This window comes from Dromiciops gliroides, chromosome 1 (genome assembly GCF_019393635.1).
Source record: "Dromiciops gliroides isolate mDroGli1 chromosome 1, mDroGli1.pri, whole genome shotgun sequence".
Taxonomy (NCBI): Eukaryota; Metazoa; Chordata; class Mammalia; order Microbiotheria; family Microbiotheriidae; genus Dromiciops; species Dromiciops gliroides.
The window spans coordinates 656,106,877-656,129,730 of NC_057861.1; the positions used below are offsets into that span (position 1 = coordinate 656,106,877).

At 39.4% G+C, this 22,854-nt stretch overlaps 1 protein-coding gene across 2 annotated transcripts in view; it reads left to right on the forward strand.

Annotated features, from left to right (window-relative positions):
* The window catches only part of ADAMTSL1 (ADAMTS like 1), a 1,070,304-nt gene that overhangs the window by 800,847 nt on the left and 246,603 nt on the right, over positions 1–22,854 (forward strand). For both annotated transcript variants that reach the window (XM_043978110.1, XM_043978111.1), the window contains 2 exons: positions 8,798–8,924; positions 20,037–20,111. In XM_043978110.1, coding sequence (XP_043834045.1) covers positions 8,798–8,924; positions 20,037–20,111 — 202 coding nt within the window. The remainder of the gene's footprint in view (positions 1–8,797; positions 8,925–20,036; positions 20,112–22,854) is intronic.

Sequence of the window (22,854 nt, forward strand, 5' to 3'; positions counted from 1 at the left end):
TCACAGATGAAAAAACTAAGTCTCAGAGAGGCAAAGTGATACACCTACAATAATATGGCTAAGAAGCCTTGAGGCAGGGGCTCAAACCCAATCTTCCATCTCCTAATCCAGCGTTCTTTCCATTATCCTTCTGAATTTCATTTCGGTCACAACTATTAATGAATTCAATCCCAATAGCATGGCACCTAGTGGCATTCTATTATGTTCTAGTAGTGATTGGCCAGTGCTCAAACCCTACTGACTTCTTGGTTTATAAGTGCTTAATAATTAAATAAAATGCTTTTTGGATTAAGGAAAAAATCTCAGCTGACTGTAAACCCTGCAACCAGGGAAGTAGTGTTTGGAACACCTTGGCCAAAGGAATTATTCTCTAATGGTGGAATTTTAGATTCATGGAACTTGCTGAAGGATGTATCATTTTTGGAGCAGTGCTTTTGAAATCATTCTCTTTTCTTTTTCATGGGGGTGCTGGTGATCATGAACATCTTCTGTACATGGTTAGAATCACAGATGGTACCTAGAGTGGGAAGGGACATTAAAGATCAGTGAGGAATCTACACATTGTCAGATGAAGAAACCGAATCCCAAAGAAATTAATGGGAATATACCTAAAGTCAAGCAGTACACAGCAGAATCATGGCTTACACCCAGGTCTTCTGATCAAAATCAAGTGTTATTTCTGCTACAAGATTCTAGAGTCCACTTATATTTTTCCTGCTGTGAATCCATTGTTGCTGCTCATGGGGTAGACTTTTATTCCTATGGAAAAAGATGGGACAGAGAGGGATGCAATGTACACAGTTCTGTGGTGCTTACTATGTGCCAGACACTGTGCTAAGTACTATATAGTTATTATCTCATTTGATGCTCACAACCACCCTGGGAAATTGTTATTATTATTCAGTTGTTTCAGTCATATCCAACTCTTCATGTCCCCATTGAGGTTTTCTTGGCAAAGATAGTGGAGTGGTTTGCCATTTCCTTCTCCAGCTCATTTTACAGATGAGAGAACTGAGGCAAACAATGTTTAGGTGCTTTGCCCAGGGTCACATAGCTAATAAGTGTCTGAGACTAGATTCAAACTCAGGTCCTCTTGACTCCTGGTCTAATCCTCTATCCACCGCAACCCCTAGCTTCCCCAATCCTCTACAGATAGGTTATAGGGTCATATGATCATAGGACCCTTTGTTATTATCTAGTCTAATTCCTTCATTATAATGATGAGAAACCTGAGGCCTAGAGATATTAAATGCCTTGCTCACAGTCACACATATACTAATGGTCGAACTGTACTTAGTATTTGAACTTCAGCCCTCTAACTCTAAATTCAGGTATCTAGGTGGCGCAGTGGACAGAGTGCTAGGCCTGAAGTCAAAAAGACTCATCTTCATGACTTCAAGTCTAGCTTCAGACACTTACAAGCTGTGTGACCCTTGCCAAGAAAAGCCCAATTGGAGTTATGAAGAGTCAGACATGACTGAAATGACTGAACGACAACATGTCCATAGCTCACAACAGTCTGTGTTGGGGTCGCAAAGAGGGAGGTAGGGCAGAACTAGATGGGGAGGTTGTTCCAAGAACAGTCAGGTTTGCAGAATTACTTTCACCATATTCTTGTCTCCTACTATTGAGAACTGAGGAATTTGAAAGTTTCTTACTTCACAGTTTGGACCCACAAAAGCTTGACATCACTGGCTCACTATTTGTTATTGGAGCCTGGGGAGCCCACAGAGAAACTGCTTGAATGTGGCCACTGCTCTACTTAACCAGGTGAACCCGTACAAGCCTGTCAGTCTGGAGAGGGTTGTCTGCCCTGAAGTTGGTAGTATTTACATCTTGCACATTGTTAACTCAGTCCCCCTTATTTCTCCTGCAGCTCCTTGTGAAGACATTTTATTGCACATATTTGAGTGTATAGAGAATTACAGTCTCGTGTTCTCCCTGTTCGCTTGCTGTCAGCTTAATAGAGTGCGGGGAGAAAACCATCTCAGCCCATATTGTCGGCCTGATGCCTAAAATCCAACATGAAATCTTTACCTTAGAGCCCAGCCACACTCCATGCCAGAAAGCTCACTGCCTGAGCCAACTTGGATTGGATGTTATTGTTCTGGGGTTTTGTTTAGGAAAGGTTTGTTCTTAGTAAATCCTGAAGGAGAGGAGAGAGGAGTCAGCTCAATCTATGAGAGAATGACACACCATTCAGCTGGTATGCCTGTGAAAAACCAAACATCCAAGGGACAGTGGCAGATGATGATGGTCCACTAATGACCTGTGTACAATACAAATAACATCTTAACAGCAGCGAGTCTCGGTGGTCCTGTTTTCTAAACAGTTCCCAGACTCACACTTCAGGCTGAGGGAAGTGTGGGAATTGCTCAACAACTAGACTTGAGGTGACGCTTCAGTGAAGCCAGAAACATCCTACAGTCGTCTAACAGAACAAATGGGGAATATTTGCTGAATTCAGCTGTAACTTAAAGGTAGAATCATATTAAATTACTTTAAGTCAAGATACTCCTTCAGACTCCTTCCCATCACAGAATTTTCTGTGGTTGTCAGTAGCCCTGAGGAATTGCAAGTTGATTTTTACCTTTCATCCAAAATGAAGTGGTTCTTGATAACACATCGCCCCCAATGTTCTGCTTTGGCTATCCTTAGCAGATAGCAAAACAGACTCTCAGGTATCCTCATTCTCATACCAGGAAAGTGTTATAGAAATACCCACTCCCACTCCACCCCACCCCCACTTACCCCCCTTACACATCCCCGACTCAATTTATGATTGTCTGAACAGACTTGGTCTTTCTTTTTTATCTGAATTGAATATTTAACTGAGTTCATTGGCTTGATTTTTTGGTGATTTTAAGAAAATATATCTTTGGTAGAGCAAATTGTGCTCTAAAAACCCATCCTCAGACAAGAACATCTCTCACATCACTGGCAGAATTTTCTGAGATGCCATGACAGTCTTGACTAAAGAGACTGTCCCTCATACTGTGCTTTATATTGATACAAATCAGTGTTATCTGGAAGAGAAGTATTTGAAAAGGGCATTGCCAGTGCTGTGGAGGATAGCCTTTGAAAGATCTGAACAAAGGTAAACCTTTCTATCAGTGATGGATTTTATGACAAGCCACTGTTTGCTCATTTTGTTGTGCTCATTATGTTGAGTAGTAGAAGAGTACAAAGCCTTCTTGGTGAAATCCACCATGTGAAATCCAAAATGTGAAAGAGATCAATCCTACCACCCATATAGAAAAAAATAATGGATAGAAAATGTCTTTTGTGTGGATTATGACTTGGTGCTAGGTAAGCAATTTTTTAAAATTGGTTTATGAGTATTGCTTCCATTAAAGTCCTGCTCCTTTCCATTGCAGTGCCTCATTGTGCCATGGAGGTGACCCTAGTTCCAAAGGCTATGAGAATAATGTGTCAATTTTAGAACTTGCCCACTGAGAAAGACTTAGACCACAGGCTTGGTGACTTTTTTTGTGAAGCAATTGGGGTTAAGTGACTTGCCCAGGGTCACACAGCTAGTAAGTGTCAAGTGTCTAAGGTCAGATTTGAACTCAGGTCCTCCTGAATCCAGGGCCAGTGCTTTATCCACTGTGCCACCTAGATGCCCCCTGCTTGGTGGTTTATTATAGATCTTTTGGCTGAGGAACAACCTAACAGAATTGGGGAAGGCTTATCACCAGGCAACAAGCTGGTTATATTTTCATCCACAGAAGCTCTCAAAGATCATCTGCTAAATTAAAGAGGAGTCACAATCCACATTGGTGGAGGCAGTACTCACAAAACTTTGAAATCCAGTTTGAGAATGGCATGTTGTTGTTGTTGGTGGTGGTGGTGGTAGTGGTCCTTCATTCTCAAAGAGGACCATGAAATTGGGAGGTGTTTTGTGTGTGTGTGTGTGTGTGTGTGTGTGTGTGTGTGTAGTCTGAGGTAAGATTTGAACTCAGGTCCTCCCACCTTCAGGGGCAGTGCTCTATCCACCCTGCCACCTAGCTGCCCCAGTGAGAATGGCTTAGCTTTGAATAGAAGAAAGAAACGGAAATGTGGATTGGTTAAATGATAGTAAGCCTTGAAATATGAAGTGTCTTGCCCAAGGCCACATAATCACTGTGTGTCAGGGGAAGGACTTAAATCCAGGTCTTTCTAACTCCAAGTCTAGCTTACAATGCACTATGACAACATTGCCTCTAATACTAAGAATATATAATATCAGAAAAAGGTTAACTGATTAGTGAGAGTGAGCAGCAATAGATGTATAGCCTCAATGATACACTGGTAACCCAGGAGACATGAAAAGAAAAAGAAAGGCATCCCACATATTATGCTATAGAGGATTTTTAAATGTCATAGCCAAGAATCACACAGGATAAAATAGTTGTGATCTTCACTTGCAGAAGGAGTTCCCACTCTTTGAAAATCATAGGTCTTTTGAAGCACTAAAGTATCTTACATCTAAAATATTCTCTCTGAATTGGTAGCATGCTAGTATTTCTGTCAGTAAACATCTCCATTGAGTAGGTCCAAGGCTGATGTCTCCCCTAGTTTCCTCTCAGTTTACAGTGTTAGATTATCATTAGTATTTTTTACTTATGTATTATTTAGCACTTATTGAATGTCAGCAGATTCCAGTCTCTCAACAGTGACTTGATTGCCTAATATAAGTTTAAAAGGGGGAGGGCCAATTTGGATAAAAATAAGGAAATTATATCTGATAGAAAAGTATTCCACATGTAGAAAAGAATTGAGTTGGAGTATTTTGGCATCTTAAAGAAGAATTGATATCAAGAAAAAAACAATTGTGTCAGAAAGATGTTAGTCATTTAAACAATGAAGTTAAACAAAACACAGTTAGAACTAACTTGGTTCATTTCCTAGGGTTCACAAACCCACACTTGAGAGTTCCAAATCGAGTGCTGGGGCCAAGTTAGCCCTGAAGTATGTCGCTTTCCATTTAACTATTCTTAGCATGGCTGTTTTTCTAGATTTGCAAAGTTGAATTGTTCTCAATACAGCTTTTGCATCAGTAAGAAATGTGTAGGATCCTTTTTGAGTCAAATAATAACAGAGAACAGTTCCAGAGAAATCTAAGCCCTTTGGGGGAAATCAGAGGTCTTTGTAATTTGAAGAGAAAATTCAGACAAACTTCAAGTGTTCCCACTAGAGAGGATAGATTTTTCATATTCCTTGGTCATTTCATTCCTGTATAGAGCAAAGCACTTTCTTCACAGCCCCAAATATTTTGGAAGTACAAGGGAGTGTGTGTGTATGTGTGTGTGTGTATGTGTGTAATAGTCAAAACTCAAGTGGCCACTAAGATATACAAAATGTTTTCTCAAACAAAAGTGGGAGCTCCTTAAGAGAATCAAATGATTCAGTGCTATATTTCCCAACTTTTTAAGAGTATCAGCATCCCTATTTAATGTCAAGAAATGTTATAGACTCCAACACAAGTAAGGGTGTACTATGTGTCCATTTTTGGAGAACATACATAATGTCAAAAACCTACTCTGACTTTGATAACATTTATAAATGAACTTGTGTTTTATTCGTAATTTGAAAAATAGCGATGCATTTACGGGTGAGTTTTTTTAAACAATCAACAGAAAGTATTGTTAGGTTTGCCTTTGGATTCATGACTCTGTGGCCCACATGTTGGAATGATTGGGTTAGTGGTTCAACTGGCATTTCTCCCACCCTCTACTCCTCCACCCCCTTGCTTGAGACTTCTTGCTTGCAACATGATTAGCTAGTGACTAGATTGATTGATGAATGAAGTAAAGCCCATTGAGCCAATTCTTTGTAAAGTGATGTTGATGGTACAAACAATGCCACCAATAATAATAATAAAAATTCCCAGGCCACACAACACAGAACCAAAGAGGAATGAGTACATACCAGTGCCTGCAGGGTTATCAGCCCACCCACAAATACTTTTTCTTGCCCATGGAAATATTTTTGTTGCTGTCTTGTAGAAGGACACTAACAAAGGGTTTGGGTTTTTTAACCACAACATGGATCCACGTAGACAAAGCTCAAATGGAGTCTGAGACAGGGACTCTGATTTCTCCAGTAGGTTGAAGAGGACAGCAAGTTGACCGAGGAGATTTGACTAAGTTGTTGTCTATTCATTTTAAACACAAGTGTTGGGTTTTTTTAAACAATGTTTTCCTAATAGATTATTCATGTGAAAATGTTTGCTACTCTGAAGGAGCTATAACTTTGTCATCTGTTTAAAAGATGTTTGTGTTTGGGTTTTTTTTATTTGAAAAGTACACATTACCCACTGCATTTTTTAAAACCCAGCACATACAAAACCGAATGCTAAATAAATCATATTTTTAACAATTGCCTAGACAGATGTTTGCAATTATTAAATAGAGCCAAAAAGAAGAAACAATTAAATTAAACCAAGAATAGGGATCATGAGCATGGGAGGCACAAGGAGGACAGCCTAAGTGGTACTTTGGGCAAATCACTTGACCTGTCTAAGCCCCAGCTCCCTCATGAGTCAAATGAGGGATTTACTCACCAAAAGAGAGTGGTCAGAAGCTATGAATGGATTTCAAAAGAAGAGACACATACTATCAACCACATTTTATGCAAGCCACAGCTAATAAGAAAAATCAAATTAAAGCAACTCTGAAAGTGTCATCTCATATATTAAAGATAACAAAAGAAAGAAATAGTCGCTGACAGAAAGGCTGAGGGAAGACGGGCACACTAAAATAATTTCTTTTTTAAGGGTACTATTTCTATTCCTATTTTAAGGGGGATTATTTATGCCTTTTGCTTTTGCACCACAATTTCCCCCTTAAACTTTTCCATCCCTCACCCTAAACTGTTCATGCATTTTCCTCACACTCTTCCTATGAACTCCTTGAGAGCAAGAACTATTGCTCTTCCAAGCACTGCAAATACTAAGCACAGTACCTGGCATATAGTAGGCACTTAAATGTTTATTGAACAACTGACTTTGTAAAGCAGCTAAGTGAAGAGTGGATAGAGAACTGGATCCAGAATTCAAAGCTGACCTTAGAGATTCACTAGCTAGGTAACACTGGGCAAGTCACTCACCCTCTGTCTGCCTCAGTTTCCTCATCTGTAAAATGGGGAATAACAATAGCATCTACCTCCCAAGCATATTGTAGGAAGAAAGTGAGATATTTATAAAGTTCTTTGCAAATTGTAAAGCATTCTATAAATGCTAGTCCTTATTAAGACAGACAAACTGAACTAAAACCAACTGACACATCAATCTCATCTGGCATAGTGTATACCACAGTAACACTTGCCATATTTGCAGTACCTTACCTTTCTACAGAGAGGAGGGAGGTATCTTCTATCATCACTCCCGCTTCCTTTTTTCTGAACTGGAATTTATCATTATAATCAGAGTTTTACTGCCTTTTAGTGGTGTTTCTGTTTACACGATTATAGTCATTGTGTATACTGTTCTCTTCCTTTTGCTTATTTCTCACTGAATCACTTCAAGTCATTCCATGATTTTCAAGATGCCTCATGTTCAGTGTTTCCTAAAAACAACAGTATTCCATATGCATATAATTTTAATGCAGCTGCGCATGCAGTTAATTGATCCAGTTCTTCTGGAATGTAATTTTGAATGAAAGGGAAAAGTCCTTTAACTATTCCTGCCCTTTGACCTAGTTATTAAGGGGGCATAGACCCCAAGGAGGTCAAAGATGGAAACAAAGGTCTAATACAGCAAAATATTTGTAGCAGCTTCTTTTTTTCTAGTTACAAAGTATAAACAAAGTAGGTACCTATTTATTGAGGAATAACAGAACAATTTGTATTGTGTGTGGTGATGGGAGGAGGAGGTTCATCAGGAAATAGCTGGGTTTTTTTTAAAGCATCAATAAACTAAAGAAGAATAAAATGAAGATCTTTGACTGGATTCTTTTTAAAGTCCTCCAAGATCTAAATCCCATGATTCTAAAAACAAATTGGGATTAAATTTAGCTTAGATTTGATTTTGATTCTGGAAGTTGAGGGAAGAAAATAGAGAATTAAGCCATGCCACCTATATTTTCATATGGGTTAGTAATATTGATGAGCTTGAGTTGGACTTACCCAATTGTGCTTAAAATTCTGTAAGTTACTGATCATTTCCCTAAATTCAGAACATATAGAGCATTGTTCTTTACATAGTAAATCTTTAATAATTACCTGTTATGGTTTGTCTAAGAGTCTCATTTCTTCTCTGCTTGGGGATTACCTCTGGGTTTTTTTGGTTTACTTGGGTTTTTTTTTGTTTTTATGCAACAATAAATCAACTTCTTTTTATCAGTGGTCCTAATACCATGTATTGAATATTGTAGGCACTTGATAATTTAAAAAAATTAATTAGTTCATGCACAAATTGTATTGAGACCAAATTGGGATTTAGAAAAAAAGAGGGAAGGAAGGAGAGAGGGGGGACAATGATCTGCTTTCCTCATCCCCTCCCCATATACATATGTCAGTGCACATATATGCCCACATATAAATAGATCTGTCCACACATATATACACAAAAACTTTTCCAGCTTTCCCTCCCCCTATGTCTGAACTGCAAAAGCCATTTGGAGCAGTTCTGAATTTCAAACTCCCAAGTTCAGTTAGACTCCTGGCTGTGTTCAGACTCCTTCATGGGTAACATATTTTATAGCCCTCTAGGGATGATGTGAGAATAATTTGGGGGTTATTAGTCACAGAGATGGATCTCTCCATCAGTAGGTGCTTAGTTTGAACTGTACATCTTTCTTTTATTTTTTTTTGCCAGATTGTTGGCTGTGACCACCAGCTGGGAAGTACCGTCAAGGAAGATAACTGTGGAGTCTGCAATGGAGATGGTTCCACCTGCCGGCTGGTCAGAGGGCAATACAAATCGCAGCTCTCAGCAACCAAACGTAAGCTGGGGACTTGGCCTGCCCTGGGATGTAACTTCTTAGTGCTTTTCTAGTGGTAGACTTTCTCCTGGTCTGTGGCAGATGTTAAGATACAGAGAACAAAATGGGAAATGAAGCTAACAGATATTGGGGAGAACCCTGTTCTCTACTGAAGGATGACCTAGTTTGGTAGACTGGGGAAGGCTAAGCTACCCGACCAAATGGGCTGAAGGGAATAAATATGTGTATAGTACCTACTATGTATGAGACACTGTGCTAAGCATTTTAATAATATCATTTCAATTGGTCAAAGGAAGAAGGTACCTCTTCTTCCCCTACCATGGGACAATGCTAAAGAAGCCAAGTTTTCCAGTGGAAGACTTCACTTTGTTTCATCCTATCCTGGGCTATCCTATCCCATTTTATCCTCTGAACACCAAAGATAGATGAACACCCAACTCTCACCTGTGGTTTCAAGAAGCTCTGACATCCACAGCATCCATACCCTGGCAAATCATCTTGGCAGATGGACTAAACCAGGTTGAGGGTAACCTACAAGCCTCACAACTATCAGTAAGTTAGGGGGATGTCTACCCCAAGCATGTGAAGACTTTTTCTGGTGGAATGGGAAGATGAAGACAGTTTGTTTCAATGACTACGAAGGCAGCTGAAGCAGGTGCTGTGGAACAATTAAAGCTTGGTCATAGATCGGAGACCCCAAGGTCATCCATTGTGTCCCAGGTCATCACCAGCTGTCCTGACTTTTGTCTTGCCACTGGATTTCAATGACTCTGAAAGGGAGAATAAGGCTGACAACTTTGTTCACCTCTTACTTACTTAAATCCAGTTCACAAATGTGTCAAGACATCACCCCATGATGTCATTGCTCCTCTTCAAAGGGAACGACAAACAACAGTCCTACTTTAACCTATGCTATCCTATTAGGGAGCACAGTATGAAGAATCACCTTGGACCCAATGCCATTACTGGAAAAAACAATTCAGAGCAATATTCTATTGACATCTTCCTAAAGAAAAAAAGTAACATTATTCTTAGCGTAGAGGATCAGTCTGCAGTGGAAATAAGCTTGGCAATGAAGTTCAGTCAACTCTGTTTCTTGGTAATTTAGAATTTCAGAGCATCGTTGGAGGAGGTAAAAGATTCTTGAGAGGGTGAGGCAGTTCTTTTCCTTGTCTTCAGTGGGGTCCTTAGCAAGGTAGAATTCCTTCTCCCTTGAGGTAGCCCCTTGTGATCACAAGCACTTGTGTTCACCTTTCCACCATGGAACTGCTACCAGGAACTAAGGCACCTGATCTTTTTCTACCTTGAAACAATGACAAGAGCCCCCTTGTGACTGCAAGCACTTCTCTCCAACCTGGAACCGGGTAAAGAGCAATAGATTTCCCAAGCAGCACTCAGTCCTTCATCCAATGCCAGCGAAGGGTCCCCTGTCATATCTTTCCAACCAATTGTCCAATCCCCTTACTGTCTCTGGGTAGTGAGAACTCCCAGAGTTGCTGCTGCTGCTGCTATTGGGATCACTGAAGCCTCCAAGATTTAATAAGGCTGCTGTTGCCACCCCACTATGCTCTAGGCCAGCCCCCACAGACCTCTCCTTCTGACCTGCCAAGTTGTCTTGGGCTGGAAAAATGTCTCATCCTGACCTTTTGTTGGCTACGCTGCCCCGGGCTTCAATTGTATTATTTTAAAGTTGTTTGAAGGGAAATGTTGGGAGAGTTTGGCTAGAATTTTTCCTCTGTTCTGCTCTCTTGGCACTGCCCTCATACCTATTAGACTTTTGGACAGATGTAATTCTTAGGAAATTTCCCCTGATATGAAGGATCAAGTCCTGTTATCTATTTTCATTCTGTCATTTTTCAGTGCAAAAGATCATTCTCCTCTACAGAGAAAACAGTAGCAAAATAAAGAGTCGAAAATCCCTGCCTTATCTCTGTTGTCAGTTATCATCCCATCCACCCAAGGCAGTAGTCTTATCCCTTCTTTGGTTTTCCTCTTTTCCCCAATGTAGCACAAAATAGACCAAAACAAAAAAACACATTAGCTTTCCTGTCGATCTCAACTCATTCTAAGCTTTAGGGCACCTGACAGTATAGGACAATATCACACTCATATTCATCCTCCTGCCTGTAGTTTTTGTATGTATCTCCCTATCTTGCCTAGACTGGAGGTGGCGTGGCTACTCATGGACCACTCCCACTGCTGATGAGTATGGAAGCTTTGACTTGCTCCATTTCTAGCTGAAGCTATTTTGTTCCCTCCTCTGTGGCTCCTGGCTCACAGGAACTCACCACTATTAGTGCCAGGTTTAGGGCAAATACCCAACCCACTTTAGCCCTACTATGGCCCGGAAGTAGTAAACTTAAGCAATCCTACTGGATTCAGCCTCCCAAATAAGAGGGATTACAGGTGTGTAGCTATGCCCCATTATGTGTATTGTTTTAAATTCTGAATTGATTAGTGAGTTTCTTGTACATCCACTGGTATCTTCAGACAACTCTAGCTGATCATAGATTTCAAGATGGAAAGGGCTTTGGAAGCCATCTAGCCCAATCCCATCATTTTATACCTGGGACCAAGAGAGGTTAAGCGACTTCCCCAAGGTCACAAAGACTTTTCGTAGCAAATCTAAGAATAAAACCAAGGGTTCTCTCATTCCAAATTTGGTGTGCTTTCCACTATACTACTCTTGCACCTGGAAGAATTGTGTACCTGTGTGTCTTTAGCAGCTGGATAGGGACTCCTTTGGGAATTATCAACAGTGGGGAATCACTATCTCTTTTTTTGTTTTAATTATTTTATTTTCAACACTCCTATACCCCTTAGAGAATTTTTTGTGGGGCAATTGGGGTTAAGTGACTTGCCCAGGGTCACACAGCTAGTAAGTGTCAAGTGTCTGACACCGGATATGAACTCAGGACCTCCTGAATCCAGGGCCAGTGTTCTATCCACTGAGCCACCTAGCTGCCCCATCACTATCTCTTTTTATAGATTTTCTTGTGTCCTGGATACAGTGGAGCTCTCTATGGTTATTTGCAGATTGACAACTAGGCATGAAAATTCAACTCAAATAAATATCGTACCATTGAGAATTTTTTAAAAGTACATAGTAGAGGGGCAGCTAGGTTGGCGCAGTGGATAAAGCACCAGCCCTGGATTCAGGAGAGCCTGAGTTCAAATCCGGCCTCAGACACTTGACACTTACTAGCTGTGTGACCCTGGGCAAGTCACTTAACCCTCATTGCCCCACTGCCCCCCCAAAAAAAGTACATAGGAGAGATGAAAGTGGAATGAGTAATTTAAAGAAGAGTTGACTTTTAGTTAGGGACATTGGCATAGAGGACGTGACCTCAAGTTATACCTTCAACAAGTAGACTCTATTCTAAGTACTATGTACTATGTACAAATTCATGGGGGCAGGAAATAGCACTGTGAAGAGCACAGTGTCACAAATGGGTCCATATGAATAGAACAAAGAATATAGAAGGGGGAAGTCAGTGAAATAAAACTGGAAAAGCCAGATCCCCCAATCTGAGGGATCTACTCCTGTTATCTAGATTGAGGAGGACTTACCTTTGATGTCAGGCTAAGGAGTTTGTGTTTTATTCTGTCGATATTGGGGCCACTAAAAGATTTTGACCACACGAGGAAACAGGCCCAAAAGCTACCACAAAGTCATAACTAGAAGTGTCAAACATGTAGCCCAAGGACCAGCATTCACATACCTGCAGAAATCCCAGGTGAAGCCCAAAATGGACTAAAATGATATTGGGAAATATTTAATGAAGTAAACAAAAATATAATAAAATGAAAATTATTTTAATTTGAGGTTTCCTGAGTCAATATGAAACCCACAAGTATCCATTTCTATTTGTCTGATACTACCTCACCATTTAGACTTCCTGTTTGCAAATAGTATTGTGCCAATTGTGTTGAGCCACAGAACAGTGCAGATACTCCTGAAGGAGATCTGTAATCACTTAAAGGACTTTAGTTTGGCTATCCACACAGCAAAGTGCAAATGGATGAAGAATATCTATTGCCCATATTTTTTAAAATTTGTTTTGTTTTTGATTTTGTGAGACAATGGGGGTTAAGTGACTTGCCCAGGACCACACAGCTAGTAAGTGTCAAGTGTCTGAGGTCAGATTTGAACTCAGGTCCCCCTGAATCCAGGGCCGGTGTTTTATCCACTGTGCCACCTAGCTGCCCCCTATTGCCCATATTTTAACATGAAATTGGATGGATACCTTATAGAGCTTTTCTTATAGTGAATACTTAGCACAGTGCCTGGAACATGCAAGGTACTTAATAAAAGTTTATGGATTGATTGATAGGCATAGATCTACAGATATACCTATAACTCTATAAAGAAATATCTATAGAGATCTCTACAGATCTATTTGTAACAAACATTACAGAGAAACAATAGGGGGCGGCTAGGTGGCACAGTGGATAAAGCACTGGTCCTGGATTCAGGAGTACCTGAGTTCAAATCCAGTCTCAGACACTTGACACTTACTAGCTGTGTGACCCTGGGCAAGTCACTTAACCCCAATTGCCCTGCAAAAAAACAAACAAAAACAAAACAAAAAACCAGAGAAACAACACATTGGGTCCAAGTAGGAACAGAGAAAGCTACATTACTTTTGGGAAATCACAAAGCCCCTTAACTGACCCCAAGCTTCTGAAAAGAGCCAAGGCCCACCATTTTTTGATATTAACATTCTACCATATGGCAAAGAGACATGGAATAAAACTGCCTCTGAATACCTAAAAAATTAGTTTAACACAATGGACATGGTGAATGTGAGCAGGCTACAAACACAAAAGCAATGAAAAATACAGATTAACGGAAGTAAGAGATAGCCTCAAGGAATTGTGGAATAAGAGAAGATGGGCTAGTCACACAGCAAGAACAAGGAATGAACAAAGCATATAAAGAGGAGTACTTAATCACCTCCAAAGTCCCATAGAGCTCTCACTCTCTGACTCTATGAAATAAACGGCTGAATAGATAAGAGAGGGTCCCCTCTTGTCATTATTATTTGTTCTGTGCCATGTGAGTTCAAAGTTCCTTAATTACATATTCATTCTGTTCCCTGGGAACCTTGAAGTCAGACATTAATAAGGGTATCTTGCTTTTATATAAAACTTCTGACTCTAATTCCTGTAGTTCTATGCTATCATTGACGGGGGCCCTCTCTCCAACCATGCAGACTGCAAACTGCCCAATGGGTTGCATAGATACAGTAATGACCACAAAGAAATTTTAAGCCATCCCAACTTCCAAGCAGTTATTTTTTGAAGTGGATAGTTTTCCTTTTTTCTTATCCACCACCATGTCTATCTTTTGCTCTATTTCTTCACTCCCTACTCAGGAAAATGAACATAAAAGTATTTGCTCTAATATTTTTAACAGAAGGTAATTTGTGAGTTTGGTGGCATGAAAGACTGGAACTAAGTTGGACAGACTCAGAAGGAACAAACAGTAAGAAGATAGAGCACCAGAGACCATCTTCTGGTCTGCAAATATGTAAAATGAATTGTACTATACAGGAGGCTTTCAGTGGGTAAATTATATAAAATAAAACCTGATGATTGCATATCATGATAAAATGCAATTGTTCCCCTTACCTTAGCACTATATGTCCTCAGGACCAAATGATTTATGCCAATAAAACACAGCCTGAGCATAAAACACACCAAAATCTATAGCAGATGGTGAACAAGCCCACTCATTTATATTTCTTCCACGCTAGAAGACCCCTATACCTCATATTTACAAACTGAGAAGTGACCCATGGGCAGGTTGGAGATTAGCCTGCCACGTGAATCTGATTGTATAAATATGCAGCTCACCATTCCAGGAGGCTTAGAAAGTGCTCTGCTGTGTCCTTTCCTTGTGGTCTGCCAAGAGTCACCAAGAGCTTTGGTTTTCTCCAAGCCTCAAGCACATTTCGAGTTCCCCACATTGAATTCATTTTCTATCTTAACTTATAGAATTGTATTTTTCCCTTTGTGCTATCAGGCCACAGTGGAATACAGAAAGAAAAAAATGGGGAGGTGAGGGAGGAAGGAGGGTGTAGAAAAGGGTTAATGGAGAGTGCCAGAGAAAAAGAGAAGTTGAGGGATCCTTAAAAATACTTATCATGTGCTAAGAAGGGAAAAACACTGAAGATTTGTAGAATTTCAGGTATGTGGCTAAATTGGGGAGACATATTTTTCCTTAAGCTATATTTTAAAGATATAGCATCAGGAAACTTTTTCCTTTTCTCTCTTTATTGGACCATAGGAACAGTTAGATGGCACAGTGGATAGAATGCTAAGCCTAGAATCAGGAAGAAATCATCTGGCCTCAGGCAATTATACTAGCTGTGTGACTCAGGGCAAGTTATTAAACCTCTTTCTGCCTCACTTTCCTCAGCTATAAAATGGGGATAACAATGACACTTACCTTCTAGGGTTATGAGGTTCAGATGAGATAGTATTTATAAAGTACTTAGTATAGTGCCAGGCACTATGGAGTAAGTGCTTAAAAATTATTCCTTTCCTTCCTCCATCCCTCTGCTCCCCTTCCCTTCCATATGCTACTAGCTCTGAAAATACAGTTGTTAATTCAATGCTACTTCTAGCATGTCGTCAGTGTTTTCTGGAGGGGTAAACAGGAGACCTAGGGCTCTTGGCTGAGCTCTGCCATTACCTTGATCTATGTGACTTTGTCATCTCTCTGGGTCTTATTTTCATTAGCTGTCAAATGAGGAGGTTGGAATTGGTAATTTTTTTTTTTTTTTGCGGGGCAATGGGGGTTAAGTGACTTGCCCAGGGTCACAAAGCTAGTAAGTGTCAAGTGTCTGAGGCTGGATTTGAACTCAGGTCCTCCTGAATCCAGGGCCGGTGCTTTATCCACTGCGCCACCTAGCCGCCCCCATTGGTAATCTTTAAGGTGCCTCTCCAGCTCTAAAATTTTTCCATCCAAATGAAATGTTAAAATTGAAAATTACACCACCAATGGCAATGTTTGAAATTAAGAGCAGCCAAATCATTACTTACCTTGATGTAGTGGTTGGACTCAACCAAACAGCTCCAGCATTCAGATTGGACAAGTATTAAATGAGCCTTTTGAGAACCCTCAGGGACAAGTTTAGTCTCACGTTCCTGCCTATCTTGGCATAGCAGATAAATATGCCTATTGAGCTGAGGCATTCTGGGTCTCATTTGTTAGACTGGGTCCAGCAGGCAAGGCCTTGCCCTGAGAGTGGACTCTTGCTTCAGTGAGACCTTAAAAATCTACCCCTACTTAGCAAAATAGGCTGAAGCATAGTAGAAGCTCTTGAGTATTTGGGTACACTGACCAACTTAGCAAAACTTTCTTCATCCTTTTCCAAGGTTCTTCAATTTGGGAGTGGGGGTGGGGTTAGAGGTTGGATGCCCTTCTGAACTACTCAGGCGGTCCTGCTAAAGAATACACACAGTATATGTCAAATTCTATACTCTGAATCTATGACTTCTCTATCTGGAGGTGGATAGCATGTTTCATCATGAGTCATCTGGGATCATTGTTCATCATTGTATTGATCAGAGTTTCTGAATCTTTCATAGCTGTTTGTCTTTACCATATTGTTGTTACTGTATGGACTATTTTCTTCATTCTGCTCATTTCACTCTGCATTGATTCATACAAATCTTTCCAAGTTTCTCTATAACCATCCTTTCAACATTTTCTATAGCAAAATTTCATTCTATCACATTCATATACTATAACTTGATCATCCCATCCTGAATTGATGGGCAACCCTTCAGTTTTCAATTTTTTGCCACCGCAAAAAGAGCTGCTATAAATATTTTTGTATATCCTTAGTTAGAGTTGTTTTTTTTTTAATTTAGGACTTAACCCTCTTTTAATCTAGCCTCTCTCTAAACCATCCTGTCCCCCCTCCCCCCGCCACACACACACACACACACACACACACACACACACACACTTTCTGGTCATTCGTTCTTCTTTTTCTAAGCAAAATGTATTTCTATACCCAAATCTGCACGCACATGTGTGTGTGTGTGTGTGTGTGTGTATGTACTTCCCTTCTTTGACAAGTTCAGAGGAAAATAAGGTTCAAGTGTCATCCACATCCCTGTACCCCTTCCTCCTTGTTTGTGTAGACTTCTGCTTGTGTACTCCAAATATGAGATAGTTTTCCCCATCCTTCTCCCCTTCCAACAATTAGTATGTTCTAATTCTTCCCTTCTCTTTCCATTCTTCTTTTAAGACCATTAAAATATAACAGAACCCTTCCCAGGCCCTTTATCTAACTGTACTCCCTCCATGACCCTTGATGATAGTAGGGTTCAGAAGAAACACATAGATCATCTCCCCATGATCTAGCATAAGCAGTTTGTCCTTAGTTAGTTCCTAATAATTATTCCTTCATGGTGATCTTTGTATTTTTCTTTCAAAGCCTGTGTTTGTATTTCAAAGTTTCTAGATGGCTCTGATCTTTTCACCACTCTTTGAGGTAGGCATGATTATCATCATCCTCTTATAGATGAGGAAACTGAGGCTGAGAGAGACCTGCCCGGTAACATCTAGGTAGCAAGCAACAGAGCTGGAATTTGAATCAACGTCCTCTGATTCCAAATTCATCAGTCTCTGCTATCAAGCTTATATTTACACATCATAGTGAGATGAAGGGGGAAATTCCTGTCCCACTCAGCCCTTCATTCATTCTCTCTGTTCCACTGCCTTCAGAATCCCACCTTTTTTATAGAGGAGGAAGCCAGAGGTGCAGAGAACAAATGGGATTCTTTTCCGTAAGGAAGTGAACCCCTCGAATTTCTGCCCACTCTGCTTGACCTGGCATAGAAAAGTGCCACGTCAGCATCTGAGGGAGTCCCTTCCCACTTCAGAAAAAAAAGAGGCCTGATAATAGTGGGTGGGTGAGAAGGCAATGGACTGAATATGTACAGAACCAGTTTCCCTTTTCCATGCACTCTCTTTGACCTCTGGATAAACAAAGACTTTCTATTTCTAGAAATCTGATTGCTCTTACTGAAGTAACCATTTTTTTAAAGCTTCAAAGACCATGTCTCTATGCATATGCCTTAAGAGCATTGTGGGACTAGTCCCAAAATTTTTTTCCTTTTCTTGTTTTTATATAACACTTAAAACTTTTCTACCTGAAACTGAGTCCTGGTAGTTTGGTTTTTTTCCCCCAAATCTGTGTGTGATGTGAAAAACAGATCTGAGTTTTATCACATTTGTGAGATACTAGATACCAAAGGAAACTTGGTGTCTACAAAATCTCCACACGGCATAGAGTTGAGAACCAGATTTTCTTTTTTTTTTATCAAAGATAAACCATTTAACTCTAAAATGCTAAAACTATCATTAAATACGAGAGACTCATACAAGCACTTGATTTTTAGAAATGCCAGCTGACCTGTGAGCTTCGGCACATGAATTAATCTTCCTGAGTTCCATTTTCCTCATCTATAAAATGAGGATAAGAATACTTTCACTCCATGCCTCACCAGGATGTTATCAGTAAAGCACTTCATAGGGCATTATGGTTAGTATTGGACACAGAATCAAAGAAACCTGTGTTCTAATCCTACTTCTAACTCCCATTAACTTTGTAACCTTAGACATCTCATTTAATTTCTCCAACACTCAGTTTCCTTGTCTGTAATATGGGAATAACAATGCCAATAATAATTCCTTGGATTGTTTTGAGGATCAAATAAAATAATGTATAGTGCTATATAGCTATCAAGAAACTGACAATTTAAAAAGTACTGCATCAATGAAAACTTTCAACAACCCTGCCTCCCTCACAAGGGTGAGTTACTATAAATTAAGTGGAAGTTTTTTTGAAAACTGTAAAGCACTATTCAGGTCTAAGTAGACATTTATATTATCAGTGAAATTGTAAGTAAAACTGCCTATTCGCTTTCCTTTGTTGTTGTTGTTTTTCTAATCATTTCCTTCAGGGTAGAAGATTGTTTTAATGAACACTTTTTCTTTAAATACCCACAGTCTTACAAACCTATTACAAACAAAATAAAATAAGCTATAAAGAGAAAAGAAAAACAAGTGAACCTGCTTGTGAGGTCCTGGAAAGGGAAATGTGTTCATTTGCACATGGTGACTGACAAAGCCAAGCTAAGGATTTTGCCTTTTTTTTTTTAAAAGGAAAAGTTAGGGAATACATATTATGCACCTACTATGTTCTAGATCATACAGAAGATACAAAAGAATCAGGGAATGTTGCCCTTACTCTTTAAACATTTAGGAGACAACACATATATAGTACATGTATGTACTGTACCTATACATGTATGTGTATAAGGTATAATATATACAGTACACATAAGTGTATTATATACACATGTATGTAATATTTCTATTAGCATCTATTTATATACTCACATACATTTCTGTTTTGAATGTATATGTATACACTCATATATATACACACACATACATATATGTTTCTAACATTCATATTTTTTCTTTTTCCCTCCTTCTGCTTTTTCTCTTACTCCTCTCCCAACCAAAATTAAAGTGTAATTCTTAGAGATTTACCTGGGTCCCTCAGTGGTTCAGTGACTTCTTTATGGTCACACAGCTAATGTGACTTGAACCCAGGACTTCTTGATGCCAAGATCAGTTCTAGCTGAAACAAATCATGCTACTTTTCTCATCACAACCATTATAAGCCAAAGTTATAGGATGGTCTTAAATAAATTCTATTTTAATTAGAAACAAAATCTGAAATGAAAGGTTAAAAGCCCCCATTTCAATCATTTTTCATCATTTGGGATAGTGGAATGGATGAATAAATGAAAGAAAGAAGGAAGGAAGGAAGGAGAGAAAGAAAGAAAGAGAGAAAAAGAAAGAAGGAAGGAAAGAAGGAAGGAAAAAAGGAGAGAAGGAAGACTCTAGTAGTTACTAAGGAATAGTAATTTTGAGTAACTTTGGGGAGGAGGTAAGTTGGGGAGATGGTTTTTGGCACCCTAACTACAGGGTTTTATTTTCAAATGTTAAAAAAGCAAAACCCCAAATTGATTATCTTATATACGTGTTCACATCTGTCCTATATTGTTTCTCTCCAGCTGATGATACCGTGGTTGCCATTCCCTATGGAAGCAGACATGTTCGCCTTGTCTTAAAAGGACCTGATCACTTGTGTAAGTAAACTGATTAATTGTCTTCCTAGAGATAATGAGCTGGAGCATGATCCTTAACCCTGTATTTGTGATGTAGGTTTATGTTTATTTTTATTTTCCCACCAGAGATTAAAACACAGAAATAACAAATCTTTCAACTCTACTATAATAATTGTATTTTGAATGCTTCTGTTTATCTCTTGGTTGATTCATTTGATGCTAGAAAGCTCTGTGGCTGTTGTTTCTAACCACAATGATAGCAAAGAGTACAGAACATACACATTAAGATGATAGTCCATGAGTCTGGCATATTATTTTTCCCTAGGTAGAATTTCTCCACTCTCTCCCTCTTCCCATTCCTTTCTCTCTCTGTCTCTCTATTTTCCCTCTTCCTCAATGTCTTTCCTTTCTCCCTGATTTATTCCCCCTTTTTTATTCTTTCAAATAAGAGGACCATAAAATAAACAAATGGGTTTCTAACCTGTAGCATCTAAGGGAAATAATTCAATTCAACAAATATTTTTGAGAACCTACTGTGCACCCAAGGAGTTCAACTTATCAAGTTAAGTCAATGAGCATTTATTAAGGACTTACTTAATAGTAGAGTCATACAGCCCTGATATCCTAAGCTACCAGGAGTTAGAATGAAAAATCCAAGTATAGGCATGATGTTGACAATTTCCAACACCAAGTAGGAGAGTCGCCTCACCAATGTTTTTTCACTCCAGTGAAAGAATTGGTCTTCAGTTCTTTGTCTTTTAGCTAGACAGGGTCACCTTTTAAAAATTGTCTATTCTTTTAAGCCTATGGCTTTTTGATGTAGAGCTGTGAATTATAAGTATAACATTATAGGCTATAAACCAAGAGTGGGGGCAGGGAGAACATCCTAAGGTTTTCTTAAAAGTTCAGTTTGACTGAAATTCTTCACTTTAATGGGCCCCTTGGGCATCCCTGATCAGTTCCATTGTGGTTGATTCTCTCTTCCCAGTAAATGATCTATCTTCTGTTACCTCCTACACACATGCACATACAACTGACTTAAGTAGCAAACATTATCTTTTGGCCATTGAGTTTGGATGAAATCACTGCTAAGAAGCAAGCAAGAGAAAGATTAATAGAGTCCCAAACAATAAAACAAAAAAACCCAACTATGGTGCTTTTTGTAAAAATAAAAATGAAATCATCTGATAGTAGTGGTAATGGGAAGAGAGGGATACATGGAATCTGTAGCTATCTTTAAAGTATAAGAAAGAGTAGAATGGCATTTAAGCACAACCAAGGGAGGTTGATCTCTCACCTCCTCAAAAACCAAGTTCATTTCTAGTCCTGGACAACTCTATAAAATACACTGTTCCCATGTCAAAGGATTATATATGTGCGTGTGAACTATAGCTGTTCAAACGATTCTTTTTCCCCTTTGAGAATAGAGCAGGGTTGACTGCCGGCTCACTGCCGGTGTAACAACCACACTCAAAAATAGTATTTTTCTGGGCAGTGACAAGCTAAAATAAAATATCCAAGCCAAGGCCATCAGTAAACGAGGAAGAAGCTGGCTTCAATTGAAAGCAGTGAGCCCAAAGGAATGGACTAAAATGAATAGTTTAGAATAGATCAGTCTCCCAGGTTTACTTTCTAAAAAGGTACAATGAAACTGGAAAACTAATCTATTTAGCTTAATCAGTCAAGTGACCCAAGGACTAGAAAACCAATCAGATTTATAGAAAACAAAAAAGTGAAATAAAACCTTCTAAACCCTTTATTTCAGCACACTGACTTCTTGTTGAAAATTCAAGTTTTATTTCTAAGGAGTAATCCTCCCACTCTTCCTCTTCCTACCCCCTGCCACCATTTTTGGAGATTTCACAGAAAAATGAATGTCTGAGTAAGCAACATTGAGTTCCTCCTCCATTCTTTCCCTCCCTACTCCCAGAGGCTGATCCAGTTTTGGCAGAGTCTTGGATATTTAGGTCCAGATTGGAACAGACCCAGATGAATCGGCCCGGTCCTGGGTCATCTTCCCAAAAGCCTCAGAAATCCAATTTGGTCCCAGAGCCAGAGCAGCCTTAGAACTACAAGGTTAGGCCAGAACCAGCTCCTGTTGAAAGTCCAGTGATAATATGAGTTAGTTGGATAAAGGCCCAGAGGGCAGGCTTATCAAATCTGTATATGATATGAGGCTAGGAAAAAGAACTAATACATGTTGTTTACATATTGCCTCTAATACCATCAGGATGCTAAAAGATATTTTGGGGGCTCCAAGAATGTACCTAAGCTTACAATTTGAAATATAAATGGAACTTATGTGGGAATATAAAATGTATGTAGGAGAATTGTCCCTTGTCCTGGATTTGTCTTAGGTTTGAAAATCAGCTCTACGAGTTGAAGATGAGGGAGACACGACTTAACGGGAGGTCAAGTGAAAAAGACCCAATTCATGTAATGATGTAGGAAAACAAAAAACCACTGATACAATTCTGCTTTATTAAAAGAACCCAGTGTTTAAGGTGAGGGAGGTTGCAGTCCTGTTTCCTCTGTTCTAATTAATTTTCCTAAGCTGCCCTATCTAGAATATTTGATTCAGTTCTTGGGTGACTGGAGTTTTACTAAAGCAGCCAACCAGATGGTCCCATGGGTAGAGTACTAGACACAAAGTCCTGAGAAATCAGAAAGTTCTGAGTTCAAATTCTGTTTTAGACCATCACCAGCTGTATGATCCATGTCAAATCACTTGACCTCTGTCTTCCTCATTTTCTTCATTTGTCAA